At 38.4% G+C, this 15303-nt stretch overlaps 1 protein-coding gene across 1 annotated transcript in view; it reads right to left on the bottom strand.

The window, feature by feature from the left end:
* LOC308565002 (glycerophosphodiester phosphodiesterase domain-containing protein 4-like) overlaps positions 1 to 15303 on the bottom strand; it is a gene marked incomplete at both ends in the record, with an annotated part of 55443 nt that overhangs the window by 22536 nt on the left and 17604 nt on the right. Inside the window, 3 exons of the mRNA XM_081153759.1 lie at positions 8788 to 8870; positions 9268 to 9413; positions 11465 to 11558. Of these exons, the coding sequence (XP_081009885.1) occupies positions 8788 to 8870; positions 9268 to 9413; positions 11465 to 11558 (323 nt within the window). The remainder of the gene's footprint in view (positions 1 to 8787; positions 8871 to 9267; positions 9414 to 11464; positions 11559 to 15303) is intronic.

Raw genomic sequence — 15303 nt, 5'->3', positions numbered from 1 at the left:
CATCATATTCAATGGTGAAAGGCTGAGAGTTTTTCTCCTAAAATTAGGACAAAGCAAGGATGTCTGCCTTCACCACTTCTGCTCATAGTAGTAAGGGAAGTTCTAATCAGAGCAATTAGGCACCACAGAAAAATAAGAGGAATCCAAACTGTGGACCTAGAGGGCATCATGGTAAGTGAAATAAGCCAGTCAGAGAAAGACCATATGATTTCATTTATATGTTGAACCTAATGAACAAAACAAACAAACAAAATAGAAACAGACTCACAGATACAGAGAATAGACTGGCAGCTGTATGGGGGCGTGGAGAGGATGGGGAACTGGGTGGAAAAGATGAAGGGATTAAGCTGTACAAATTGGTAGTTGCAGAATAGCCACAGAGATGTGGATTACAACACAGATAATATAGTCAATAGTGTTGAGATAACGGGGTATGGGGCCAGGTGGGTGCTTGAGACAGCAGAGGGACTAGAGAGCATGTTTTTCTGGCCACTTTGCTATACATCTGAACTGGTGTGGAATGAATTTGAATGTAAACTGTGGCTGAAAAATAAATTAAAAAGAAAATGTTAAAGAGGCATCCAAATTGGAATGGGGAAAAACAAATTACTTGTTTTCAGATGACATGATCTTTCTTATATGTAGAAAACCCTAAAGATCCCCATAAAAAAAAAAAAATGAATACATAAATTCAGCAAAGTAGCAGGATACAAAGTCTACCCACAAAAGTCAGTTCCACTTCTATACACTAACAATGAACAATCTGAAAAGGAAATTACATAGACAAGGCCATTTACATTCGCTTCCAAAAAAAATTAAGTAACTTAGAAAATAACCAAATTGGTGAAAGACTTAAAAAAATGAAAACTAGAAAACATTGCTGAAAGCAATTAAAGATGATATAAATAGCCCAGCCAGGCGTGGCTCAGCGGTTGAGCGTCGACCTAGGATCCAGGCGATCGGGGTTCGATTCCTGGTCAGGGCACATGCCCGGGTTGCGGGCTCAATCAATGACTCTATCATCATTGATGTTTCTATCTCTCTCCCTCTCCTTTCCTCTCTCTGAAATCAATAAAGATATATGAAAAAAAAAAAGATGATATAAATAAATGGATAAAGAACTCCTAAATCTCAACAGCAAAACAAACAAACAAAATAAACTTGATTCAAAATTGGGCAAAGGGCTTGAATAGACATTTCTAAAAAAATAATAATAATAAATTTTGAATGGCTAACAAGCACATGAAAAGATGCTCAACATCACTAATCACTATGGAAATGCAAATCAAAACTATAATGAGAAACCACCTCACACCAGAAGGACAGCTACTATTAAAAAAAGAAAACAAGTGTTGGCAAGACTGTGGCAAAACTGGAACCCTTGTGCATTGTTGGAGGGAACATAAGATGGTACAGCCACTGTGGAATATAAGATTATTATATTATGCATTATATTATAACTTATATCAATACATTAAAAATAGAATTGCCATATGATCCAGCAACCCCACTTATGGATATATCCCCAAAGAACTGAAAGCAGAGTTTCAAACAGATATTTATCCAACCATGTTCCTAACAACATTATTCACTACAGCTAAAATGCAAAGCAACACAGGTGTCTACCAACTGATAAATAGAATAGCAAAATGTGGTATATACATACAATAGAATACTATTCATCTTTTTTAGGATGGAAATTCTGAAATATGCTACCTTGAGGTGATTATGCTAAGTGACATAAGCCAGTCACAAAAAACAAATACTGTATGATTCCACTTACATGAGTACCTAGAGTAGTCAAAATTATACATAGAGAAAGTAAAATGGGGTTGCCAGGGGCTGAGAGGAGGAGGGAATCGGAGAGTATTGTTTAATGGGTATAGAGTTTCAGTTTTACAAGATGAAAAGAGCTATGGAGAATGATGGTTGAAATTTGCACATTACAAATATATATAATACCACTAAACTATACATATAAAAATTATTAAGATGGTAAATTTTATGTTTTATATTTTACCGCAATTTTTTAAAATTAAAAAAAGGCCACCACAAAATATATACTTGGGATAGCAACCCAGATGACATAATGGTTTTCTTGGTGAATAAGTGCATTTCAAAGTGGAAAGATGAAGAATTGAATATATATTTTAAAACAATTATACCTATGTAATTAATATTTGTGCTTAAGGAATCTTTGAGTATTTGGTATTTTAAGTATGTTTAAGAGAATTTGGCCTAGGTTACCTCTGTAATTCCAATTTGAAATATGAAGTTGAATAAATGATCTACACTTGTGATTTTAAGTTCAAATCTAACTATATTTTTTAAAAATTGAAAGATATAAGAACATTTAAGATTTATATAGTTATACATTTAACATACTAGATTTACAAAAAGTACTTAAGTATTCTCGAAATATTTAAGTTAGAAAACTGCTGTACCAAAAAAAGAAAATTATTAAATGCATAACTGCAGTTTAATACATCTAAAGTACTTAACTAAAATAGGATTAAGTATTATTCAAAGACCCTCAAAAATGATGGTTAAAATGTTAGACTTATAAATGCAGTAAGGTTTATAAGTAAATTTAAAAGCCTAAGAACTAGTTTCCTGAATTTAACAAATTAAACACCTATTTTTATTTCAACCAAAGTAAAATGTTTCTGACACACAAAAATCACCTCCAGGCACAAAATAAAGTTATATTTAACATCAAAAAGAGAAAAAGGGAAATGTTTTCATGCAAACAAAAGACAGGCTAATTCATTTCTAGCAGACCTGCATTATAAGAAAAATTATAAGACATTTTTTGGGCAAAAAGTAGATACCAATTGGAAACTTGCATTTACACAAAAGAATGAAAAGTACAAGACATGATAAACATGAGTAACATTTAAAACTTTTTTCTCATTTTTAAATTTTTTAAAAAGATTTTTTTATTGATTTTTAGAGAGAGAGGAAGAGAGAGAGTGAAAGAGAAACATCAATGTGAGAGCCAAACATCAATCAGCTGCCTCCTGCAGATCCCTACAGGGGATCAAGCCCATGACCCAGGCATGTGCCCTGACCACAGGAATCCAACCAGTAACCTTTTGGTACATGGGATGACACCTAACCAACTGAGACACACTGGCCAGGACTCTCATTTTTTAATTTTTAAAAAGACTGTTAAAAGCTAAATTTAATAACAATGTATTGTGAGACACCTGACTGTAATAGATCAAATGATGGGAGAGGTGAAATGGAAATATGCTGTTAAAAGACTTGTATTTTATGCAAAAATAATGTATAATATTTAAAGGAAGAGGCGATCCCTTAAAGATCATACTGTAACTCTAATGCAACCACTAAACAAAAGAGGTATATCTAATAAGCCAGTAGTAGAGATAAAGTCCTAAACAATCTAAAAGAAGGCAAGAATGAGAAAAACAAACAGCAAAATGGTGGGGTACTCACTTCAGGTGTAGAATATAAGGGTGGTCCTCCAAAGAATTAATAATCAAGATAAATGCTATTTTAATGTAACATTTTTTAAATCAATATAAAAATCCACAATAAACAAAATATTAATTTTTAAATATAGACAGAATGCCTAGCCAGGTGTGGCTCCGTGGTTGAGCATCGGCCTAGGATCCAAGAGATCATGGTTTGATTTCCGGTCAGGGCACATGCCAGGAGACAGCCAACCAATGACTCTCATCATTGATGTTTGTATCTCTCTCTCTCCCTCTCCTTCCTCTCTCTGAAATCAATAAAAGATATATTTAAGACAGATAGATAGGTAGGTAGGTAGGTAGGTAGATAGATAGATAGATAGATAGATAGATAGATAGATAGATAGATAGATAGAGATAGAGAGATAGAATTATTATTATTACTGATTTTTCCTTTTGCCTCAGGCTCTAATCTGGCTTGGCATGTCATATATTTATTGAAATATCTGACATTTGTTCACCATGGATGTTAAAGGGTAGGCCAATACTGAGAGAAATTACTGCTCTCCCTCTCTCTCCCCTCTGTCTCCCCACTCCTCCCCTCCCCTCACACTTCTTAGGTAAAATATTTATAATTACTTCCCTTAAAACAATATGCATGACTATATATATACTTATCACATTCTACTAGGGTCAAAATTCTACCACTTCAAGTAGATTGTAGAAACATAAACACTTTTTAGATCCCTTTTACCCTACCCCCTTTACTTATTTATGATTTAGTTGTCTTAAATACAGAGTGGGGCAAAAGTAGGTTTATAGCTGTAAGTGCACTAAACACAGAATTTATTCTTGTATTATTAATTATTATTGTATTATTTCCCAAACAAACAACTGTAAACCTACTTTTACCCAACCCTGTACATGAAAATATATTTAACATATTAAATATATCACAATATATCAGACAATGTTATATTTTTTGCTTTTAACCATTAAACATGATTTTTAAACTCTGGAGGAAGAGAACTGTCTGTTTTATATATTTATATCACCCTCTCCATTGTTGTTTCTTTATTCCTGATTAAGTTGATTTTTTCACCCATTTTATTGAAATACAATTGACACATAACATTATATTAGTTTTAGGTTACAACATAATGATTTGATATATGTATACAAGTTGACATTTTTAATCACTTATTTTCTCTAAAGAACTTTTATTTCCATTTGGTTGTTCTTTATTCCTTCTATTTCTTTGCTAAGAATTTCTATTTTTTCATTTGTTTAATGAGTGTTCATAATTGTTTGTCGAAGACAGTTTATGATAGCTGTTTGAAAATTCTTAGATTAATTCCAGTATCTGTTTACTTGGTATTATCATCTATTGATTACCTGTTCTCATTAAGTTGAGATTTTTATAGATTTTGGCATAATGACAATTTTGAATTATATCCTGGACAGTTCGAATATCATGACATTCTGGTTCTTATTTAAATCTATATTAGGAGAGTCACCATGTTTAGGTTTAGTACACATGCCTTGTTCCACGTCTGTAGGCTATGGTTCAAATGTCAATTTAGTTTTCAAAGGCTTCATAATGTTTTTCTGACCGTTCTCATTATGTGCTACTGAGAGGTCAATCTAAAACCTGGATGGTGTTGCCCTAGCCAGTTTTGCTCAGTGGTTAGAGTGTCAGCCCATGGACTGAAGGGTCCTGGGTTCAATTCAGACCAAGGGCATGTACCTTGGTTGCAGGCTCAGTCCTCTGCCCCAGTTGGGACATGTGGGGGAGGCAACTAATGAATGTGTTTTTCTCACATTGATGTTTCTCTCTTTTTCTCCCTCTCTCCCTCTCCCCTTCCCTTCTATTTTCTCTGAAAAGTAATGGAAAAAATGTCCTCCGGTGAGGATTTAAAATAAATAAATAAATTAATTAATTAATTAATTAATTAATTAATTAAAAAAACCTGGATGGTGTTCCAGACCAATATTCAGGCATCAAATCTTCCGTGTTACTTCTGTGTGGTCTCATGTATGGGTTATACAAAGGTCTGCCCAGGATATTATATACAGGTTTAAAAATTCCCTTTCCCTAGCATAGCAGTTTCTCACAAAATTAAACATAGAATTACCAAATCATCCAGCAATTCCATGACTAGTTATATATGCAAAAGAATAGAAAGCAGGATGTTGAAAAGATATTTGAACATTCATGTTCATACCAACATTATTCAAAATAGCCAAGAGGTGGAAGCAATCAAAATGTCCATTGGTACATGAATGGATAAGCAAAATCTGTATATATACGTATACACACACACACACACACACACACAATGGAATACTATTCAGCCTGAAAAGGGAAGGAAAGCCTGTCACATGCTAGAACATGGATGAATCTTAAGGACTTTATGCTAAGTGAACTAAGATAGTCAAAAAAATACAAATCCTATATGATTCCACTTATATAAGGTATCTAAAGTAGTCAAATTAATAGAAAAGGAAAGTAGAATGGTAGTTACCAGGGGCTAAGGGGAGAGGCAAGAGGGAGGTGTTGCATAATGGCTATAAAGGTGCAGATTTCCAAGATGAAACAGAGAGTCTGTCCCACAGCAATGTGAATACAGTTAACATTTCTGAACTGTATACTTAAAAGTGGTGAAGATGATAAATTTTACATTTTATGTTTTTAACACAATAAAAAAGGAAGAAAATTTTGACAAATGCTACAATATAGGTGAACCCTGACATCGTGCTAAGTAAAATGAGCCAGAAACAAGGGGGACAGGCACTGTATGATTCCACTGGTGAGGTAACTAGAGTAGACCAGTTCATAAAGAGAGAAAACAGAACTATGGTTGCAAGGGCCTGAGGAAAGGGGAGATCAAGTAATTTGTATTTAATAGGCAGAGAGTTTCTGTTTGAGAAGATGAAAAAGTTCTAGAGATGGATGGTGGTGATGGTAGCAAAATAAGGTGAATATACTTAATGCCATTGAACTATACACTTAAATATGAATAAAATGGTAAATTTTATGGTAAGTATATTTTACCACAATAAAAATTACTTTCTCTAGACAAATACTCTCAATAAATCTCTGCTTACCCTCTAGTTAAGAGAGTGAGAAAAGGGTTACCCCTCTTACATAGGCCAGGAATGGAAGACAGGGATCTGCCCATCATCTCTAGGACCAGAGCCCCAGGCAGTGGGGGGGGGGGGGGGGGAGAATGGCTTTATTGTGATGTTCACCTGAGTAGGGCTGCTATAGTCAACATGTTTATATCCTGCTAGGCTGCACTTCTCCCAGGCTTTTGCTAGAAAAAGTAGCCTTTGGAGGGGGTTCTTTTTTTTCCCCATCTGCCAGTACAAGTGTTTTCTGGGTTTCAGGTGTCTCCGGAGCTCACATAAGAATATATGAAGATAAAAACAAAACAACAAAAACAGGGAACTCACTACCTACATGGTATTTCCTTGAGTCTTATGAACCCTCCTAGCCAGTCCACCTTCATTTCTCCACCTTTCAGAGTCTTCTGTCAGTTGCTTGGTGAATTTTGCCTAGTTTTTCATTTGTGCGTTTGTTTGTATTGTTATTCTTAGAAAGCACAGGGTGAAATTCGCTTACTACATTTATTTCTTCTGGAACAAAAGTTCCACTAGCTACACTTGCTCCTTTATACTGACCAGGTCCTCTACCAATTTAAGTAGTTAACCACATTTACCACTTAGCAATGATTGATATCACATTTTTCCTGTTCAAGTTACTGGGGTGATATTCCTGGCCTGACTGATATGCAATTTTGGGTATTGATCAGCTTAGGGTATAGCCATCAATGTAAACGGTGGAGTATATGGAGATGATCACTGGAAATGAAGATGTCATCAAGTAGAGAAACTGGGGTGCTGGAAGGATCATCTATCTACATCACAGCTGAAGTCACAGAAACAAGAGAAGAGAGAAAGACCATGTGTCAGGAGCTCAGCAACTTTACCACATTATGCCATGACCACCAAGCACTTCCACAAATAAACCCAGGAGCTCTGACAGAACATCCTGTTTCAAAACCCTGATTCAAACATTGTGCATGGAACAGTCGTTATTGTTGGGAATATCAAGAACCCCAGTCTGGGGTCAGGAAATCTAGGTCCAATCCTGGCTTTATCAGGGACATTCCAGCCTTATGACCTTACCAATACATTTCCCTTCACTGAATCTAGGTTCAAACCACATTTCCTCATCTCTGAATTTGTTCATTTCTTTTCTGTTTGCCTCACAGAAAGGTGGCAAAGGCAGTTTGTACACACCACATTCACAAAATCCTCATGCTAGAGATGAAGCCTTTCTACTTCCAGGCTGCTCAGGTACATAGATTTTATAGCAAGCAGGTCTTTTGTCCACACCACTGCTCTGATCCAAGTATTCCATTGTTTTCCCTTGGACATTGTTACAGCCCAGTGCCCATCTCCTTGAGAAGTCTCTCTCACAGATTGCTAGATGAATTTTTCTAAATCACATCTTTTAAAACAATGGGAAATCTGTTAAAACCTACAATGGCTGCCCATTACACATTTAAGGATCTCCACAATCCAGATCCAGTGAGCCTTGCAGCCATTCTTACTTCTCATATGGCCCTCACCTGACCTCAAAGGATATCAATCTGGCATCCATACAGGCTGGCTCACTGATATACAAACTTGCAATTTCTGATTTATATTCCTTTGAACAAGCTGTTGCCTCTGCCTGAAATACCATCTTTCCCCATATCTGCTTCATAGAGTAATATTTTTCCTTCAACACTCAACCCAAACACAATTCTGAGTACACAGGTCTTTTTTCCCATAATAGGAGGTGACCTTTTCCTCCTTGTTTGATATATCTTTCTGGAAGGCACACGCCACTAATGGTCTCATACTGGGGTAAACATGCCATGTCTCCTTCACTGGATGGGAACATCCCTTAGGCAGGAGTATAGTACTTACTTGCCTCTCAATAGCACTCAGAAGAAGGCTTGGAATATAATAAGTGTCAAGGGACTGTTAGGTAAACATATTGTTGGTAGTACTTGGGGTTAAGTGTTAAGCATGGTTTGCAATAGGGACAAATTAGAATTGTGTGTGGAGTCTGTATAGAGTCTGTATGATTTATGACTTTATAATTTAAAATGTAGTGATACAGATGTATGCTTGCAAGGGAGAAGTGGTTCGCGTGTGTGTGTGTGTGTGTGTGCACATGTGGCTAGGAACACAGGAGAAACTCCCAGAGGCTTGTCCTCTCTACAACTTGGGCCAGGCTGGTCATCTTCCATGGCATTGACCTTATCTCCTCCCCACCCAGCCCCTGCTTTCCTACCTTAAATATACATCAGTCTTCAGCCCAAACGCCCCATTTTCAATAGCTTTCTCAAAGGACATCATGGTGTTCTCAGGCGCCAGCTGTGGAAGAAAAGGACATCAGACCCTCTAGCTCTGACTTTCTCCCCACAACATCCCTTTTACAGCACGGAGGGAGCCCAATAATAACAGGGTCTTAGGAAGCAGATTTTGGCTCCTTTGGCAATTGTTTCAAAGAGCCTGCCTATATTCTCTTCTATCCAATATGATCTGGGACTCTGCTCATCTGAGCACATGTCACTGGGCACAGTAAAGAGAAATGGACTAAGAGTTAGGTGACTTGGGTTCAAGTCCAACATCTACAATGAACCCTTTATTCTTGTCATCAAAGCCAACCCCTTTTCCTCTTCAGAGATTCCTACATTTCTGAGGTCCCCATCTCTCATTCATAAACCCATGCTCACTGGTACTCACCCAAGTCCATCATGCTCAGACCTACCATGGGTGCACCTCTATGTCCAAAGAGGTCCGGCTTGGGTCCCAATTTATGCCTCTCCTGAAGGCAGGGAGAAAAAATCCCCCATGGCACCACAAGCAGACATAAAAGGATGAGAAAAAATGGCAGTCCAATAGCCACTTGTGCAGCTGAAAAGGTCGGAAGGAGTGGAGAGTGAGAAAAATGATAGAGGACTGGAGACCCGTCCCAAGCAACTAACTATCCCAAAGCAGCCGTCAGTAGAGACCCAGTGCGCGGGTTTCATTGACTCTGTGAACTGTCTGGATTTACTCTCCATTCCCATCACATTCCCATTTATTTGCAGCGATTGGAAAGTAGAGCACTATCCAAATGTAAGCACTGTTAAGGCAATACTATCTGACTGGAAACCCCTGGAAATGAATTGTGCAGGAGGTGGAAGCAAAGGAAGGGGAGGGCATGTTAAGGACTGCCCTCCACCCTCAGGAGTAGGAGTAGAACGGCTGGTGCTGAGAAAGCCCTGAAGCCTGTAAAGATTCGCCTAAAATGTCCAATATATAAAGCAGTGCAGGATAGAGGGAGAGGCACTGGCTGACAGAAGTCTCTACCACTGTCTAATGTGTGACTAAGGACACATTGCTTACCCTCTCGGGGTCTCCATTTTCTTCATTCTGAAAAAAGGGGCTATCTCGCTGCTAACAACTACCTCATAGAGTTGATATGAGAGTGTTTACCTATAACAGGTACTCAATAAATATTAGGTATTTGCTTCTGTCTCTTTCTCTCTCTGTCTCTCTCTCTCTCTCTCTTTCACACATACACACACAGAGCTGGTCCACAATACCAGCTATCACTGGTCAGTCCCTAGCACTTATTACAGACTGAGGATTTTAACATTTGTATATTTTTAGGTTACCACCAACACTTCAATCACTTTCAAATCTGTATCACCAGCTCTAACCTCTCAGCTTTGTGATTGTATTACATCTCTTCATTTTTTTCCTCTTGAAAAACATCATCTGGTATCTTCTGAATCTAGCTAAAATTTCAGAAATGAAAAAGAAAAGAATTCATTATTCCCCCCTTTAAGCTCTTGCCCCAAAACATTTCCTACAGTTTGCCCTCCACATTCACATATACACAAGTACAAACACACAGTGGCAACACTACATACACATACACACAGGTACAGACACACAGTAGCAACACTACATACACATACACACAGGTACAAACATACAATGGCAACACTACATACACATACGCACAGGTACAGACACACAGTGACAACACTACCAATCCAGCCACTGCCTTGTCTCCACCCCTGTCCAAGCAGGAAGCAAACACTCCTTGTCAAACCCGTAGTAAAAGGAGATCCATAAAAAGAAGATCCTACTGGTTTCTCAGTAAGGGCGCTGAGGGATAACTCCATTCTCAAAACAATTTCATGTACAGCTCTGATCCTCTTTTGCTTCCATGATATTAGGACAAAGAATGGAGAGGAAGCCAGTGGCAGAGGTAGACATTTCTGCTTCTGTTCTAAGGTTCCCAGGTGTGACAGGGACTCACAGGCACCTGCTTTGTATTACTAGAATGTAACCAGGCATATCGGGACCTGGTGTATGTTCATTAGTTGAAACTAGTAACATCTGAATACAATCTAAAGGAACTGTGACCATTACTCTGTCAACTAAAATTAAAATGGCCTCTACCCTCCCCCAACCCCTTTCCATTTCCAGACAGTCACTGTGTAACAACATGGAGACAATTCTTACTTTCCCAGGAGAATCCCTCTTTATTTATTTCTTTATTTATTTAAACATATCTTTATTGATTTCAGAGAGAGGAAAGGAGGGGGAGAGAGAGAGATAGAAAGATCAATGATGAGAGAGTCACTGATCTGCTGCCTGGCCTGCAAGCTGGGCATGTGCCCTGACTGGGAATCGAACCCCAATCTCCTGGATCCTAGGTCGATGCTCAACCGCTGAGCCACGCCCGGCTGGGCAAGAATCCCTCTTTAGAAGGCCTGTTTGGTCACAAAAATGTTCTGACAGGCCACGTGGGGTTGTGAGTTTGACCACAAGGAACATGCCTGAGTAAGAAGCTAAATGAATTTCAGAGCGGCACGGTGATGGCTGTCTACCAAGCTTGTGTTCTGCTGAGTAGAGTATGTAAGCTAAAGCCAGAGCTGAAAGGGTCAGGCTCCACCCACAGGACATACCTTCTTGTTCCAACTGGACCAAGTAGAAGGCCACAGGCCAGAAAAGGAGAATCATCATGGTTATGCTGCAGAGATGCAGGTAGGGAGCAAAGACCTGGGAGAAAGCCAAATGTCAGGCTGACCACGCTGGACAAACAGTGCTAGACCTACAGGGTGATGCTTACCTTCAGTGACAGCCTCAATGTCAGCCACCTCTCCTCCCAGTAAATATTTAAAAGGAACAAAACAATGGAGCATATCCCAATCACTAGCACAATCAGGATCTGGGGAAACAAACAAACAAACAAAAATCTCCTGACTTCCAGGCACTAGGCTTGGATCAGAACTGTCCTTGGGAATCTTAGGTGTGTCCCCAGGATGTCAGGGACCTCCTTTCCTCATCCTTTTAATCTGACCATCCTGCAAATCCCCAGTATTGGATGGAGCCAATCGTTTACCTTCTTTGCTCCCAAGTCTTTGTTGTGTAGCACGGCTGGAAACAAATTACACAGCTACGTGGTCTGATGCCTTTACTAATTATCATCTCGATCCTCAGCTGGGCCCTCAGCATTGCCTGGCATCTCTCACTCAGTCTCAACAATGGCCACTAGAGATATTCACTACTTTTTTTATTCAACTCAATGCAGTCACAAATAAATAATATTTTGGAATCCCCTTTTCAATGTATGTTTTCCCCAACAGACTGTACACTTCATGAGATTAGTAAAAGATTTATGATTATATTCTCCCTGCCTTGCACATAGTAAGCATTCAATAAATACTTTTTGAATACATGAAAAGAATCTGCCTGCCAGAACACGATATACTTCATAGAGAAAAAACATTGAGATCAAGTAACATAACTTTAACTTCTTCCCCTTGAAATGTTGTCTTTCTACATCTGTCCTGCTTTCTAGAGAACACTCAGTTCCTTCCATTCCATAATCTCTATATTTGTTAAAGTAATTATATCCATAATTGAACCATCTAACAAAATAACTTCAGGTCTTGCTGGCATGAATGCTTAATTTTACCAAACATTTAAGGAAGAAATATTTTCCAATCTTTAACAAACTCTTCCAGAAAATAGAAAAAAAGGTAACACTTTCTAACTTCTCTTATGAAGCCAACAAAACATTAATACCCAAAATCTACAAGGACATTACAAGAAAGAAAAAGTATAGTCATGTGCCAGTATAATGTTTCAGTCAGCAACAAACCACATAAGTGATGGTAGTCCAATAAGATTAAAATGGAGGCAAAAATTTTCTACATTTTAGCTGTGGTAACATCATTGCACAAGGGTTTATACTGATGCTGGTGAAAACAAACCCACTGCAATACCAGTTTTTTTGAAAGTACAGTACCTCTTCTATGATTATATAGATAGATACACAAATACTTACCAATGTGTTATAACTGCCTACAGTATTCAGTACAGTAACTTGCTGTACAGGTTTGTGGTTGAGGAACAATATGCTATACCACACAGCCTCTGTGTATAATCTGCTATACCATTTGGGGTTAAGTACGCTCTATGTTGTTCACGCAGTGACAAAATTGCCTAAGCACACATTTCTCAGCATGTATCGCTGTCATTCAGCAACACATGAATGTATAGGCCAATTTCTCCTATGCGACATGCAAAAAATCTTAAGTTTCCCATTAATGCATCACAATTAAATGCATCATGACACAATGGTTTAACTATCAAATCAGACACACAAGTCTCATGGGATTCGGTGACCTTACTCAACACCAACCTTAACCAGTGATTTAAAGAATACAGGCAATTATAAGGTAAGGATTAAACAGTTTCCTTTGGAGAAATCTGATCCTGCCAAATGCAGATACTCATCAAAAGTTCTTTTCTCTCCTGTACTAGAATACATTCTGGTCTTGGACTTAAAATGTGTGGTGTGTTTTGGGAAAAGTATGTGGAAACACTGCTTCACAGAAGGAGCCTTTGTGGTTATGGAGCATCATATCTTACACACTCCAGCCAGCCATGTCTCCAACCCTAAAAATCTATAAATTCCAGGTTACTTTACAATAAGCAACCCAGGTATACCAGGTTATATACCCTGCTAGAAATTTTCATAGATAAGGACTCTCCCTATCTTTGGCTAATAAACATCTTTTTATGTGTTTCCCAAGAGGCAGGGTTATCAGCACGTTTACAAGGAGTTTTGATTGAGGTCATTCATTCCTCCTTGAGCATCCCTAGGTAGAAGGGGAATGGGTTACAGGACTGGGGATAGCCGTTTCCTTCCAGGTTTATTCTGAGTACACTAAAACCAAAACTCTAAGCCAACAGATTCTCCATTGCCAATAGAAGCAGTCTCTCCTCCCAAATTTTATAAATCTAGTCCTCATGGGTTGAAGGCCTAACCAAGATAGTTATTTCCAAGGAAATGCCGACCCTTCTCAAACCCCACCTTGCTCTCTCCTCGTTGCCTGCAGACTCAAACCTGGGATAAGATCCTAGAATGCCTCAAGAGATAAAGACTTTGTTAATTTATATTGACAAAAATCCTACAGAATATGTGTGAGAATGAATCCCAAGGGTGCTAGGCAAAGAGAAAAAATACAATTTTAGGTCAAACTAAAAGTAATGATATGTGTATACCTACTATAGCTTCTGAATACAGTTTACCAAAATCCCAGTATTATGCATCTCAAATTGGTTCTAATTGTTTCTTTAGTTGTCTAAACCTTGGCTCAAAAGTGGCCTATACTTAATGAAATTGGGATGCTAACAATTTCTTGGTGTAATATAGAAGAGTCCGAAGATTTAATGAGAAAAGTTTGCTGGAATGCTATCACCCATGATAAGCTAACCCACTTCTTTATCATGTTCTATGGGAGATCTCAGAGGACACTGAAAAATACACTGGTGAGGAAGGTGTCAGCATCCATGAAAAGAACTGCAGTGGCTCTCCTCTATGCCTGAATATTGGTGAGAGATGCTGCCACTGAAATTGGCTTCCTGATTTCAAAGGCAATGATGAGATCCTACCTGTGGCAGAGGCCATGTAGCAGCAGAAGCAAGGTAAGCATGATTTCTATAACAGGGACAAGCCTAGAATAGTTATCAGAAGGTTTATCCCATAGGGATTCTTTGTAGTAACTAACTGATCATGGTGTCCCAACTCAAAAACAGATAGTGATCTCAGGATGAACTATTTTTGTCACTTCTCAATCTACATTCTTTCCCTATAAGACCTTATGATTTCAATTTCCATCTTTTCTAATAACTCAAATCTAATAACTTAAATTTCCATCTTTTCTAATAACTCATATGTCTCTTGAGTATGAGGAAATTTAAGAGGACCACTCAGAGAGTTTGTTGTGTTCCTGGATTTCAGGAATCACAAGGAAATGTATCAAACCCATGCCTGAAACAGCACAGAAAAGAGCAAGAGGCTGTGGGTGGGGCTGCTCAAGCACAGCAGAACAAAATGAGGGAAGCTATGTTGGAAATGACCTGCATGTTCACAGATGGTGGGGCAAATGCCTGCTTTCTGTGGACCAAATATAGATCCTTTGAGAGAAGCTATGCTGGTGTCATTTTAAAAGCTCCAAATAAAGGTACCTCACCAGACAAATTTCAGGGGCTATAGGAAGACAGGCAATGTCTCCACCAAGAGAGCTGTAGTCAAGGTTCTCAGCACAAGGGTCTCTGAAAATACACATGGAAACAGTCCAGGGGGTAAAGAGCCAACAACTGTGCATTTACCTGGTCCTGATGACCCTCTTGCCCTTCCTTATGGGACTGTGTTCTTTTATCCTGTCTCCTGTTCGCCTGCAACCCCCTTTGGTGACATAGAGGTAATAGGACCATCATGCTCTTTCCACCA

Source organism: Miniopterus schreibersii (assembly GCF_964146895.1).
Source record: "Miniopterus schreibersii genome assembly, chromosome: 12".
NCBI lineage: Eukaryota > Metazoa > Chordata > Mammalia > Chiroptera > Miniopteridae > Miniopterus > Miniopterus schreibersii.
The sequence above is the reverse complement of the archived record's forward strand: the minus strand, read 5'-3'. Positions and strand labels throughout refer to the sequence as shown.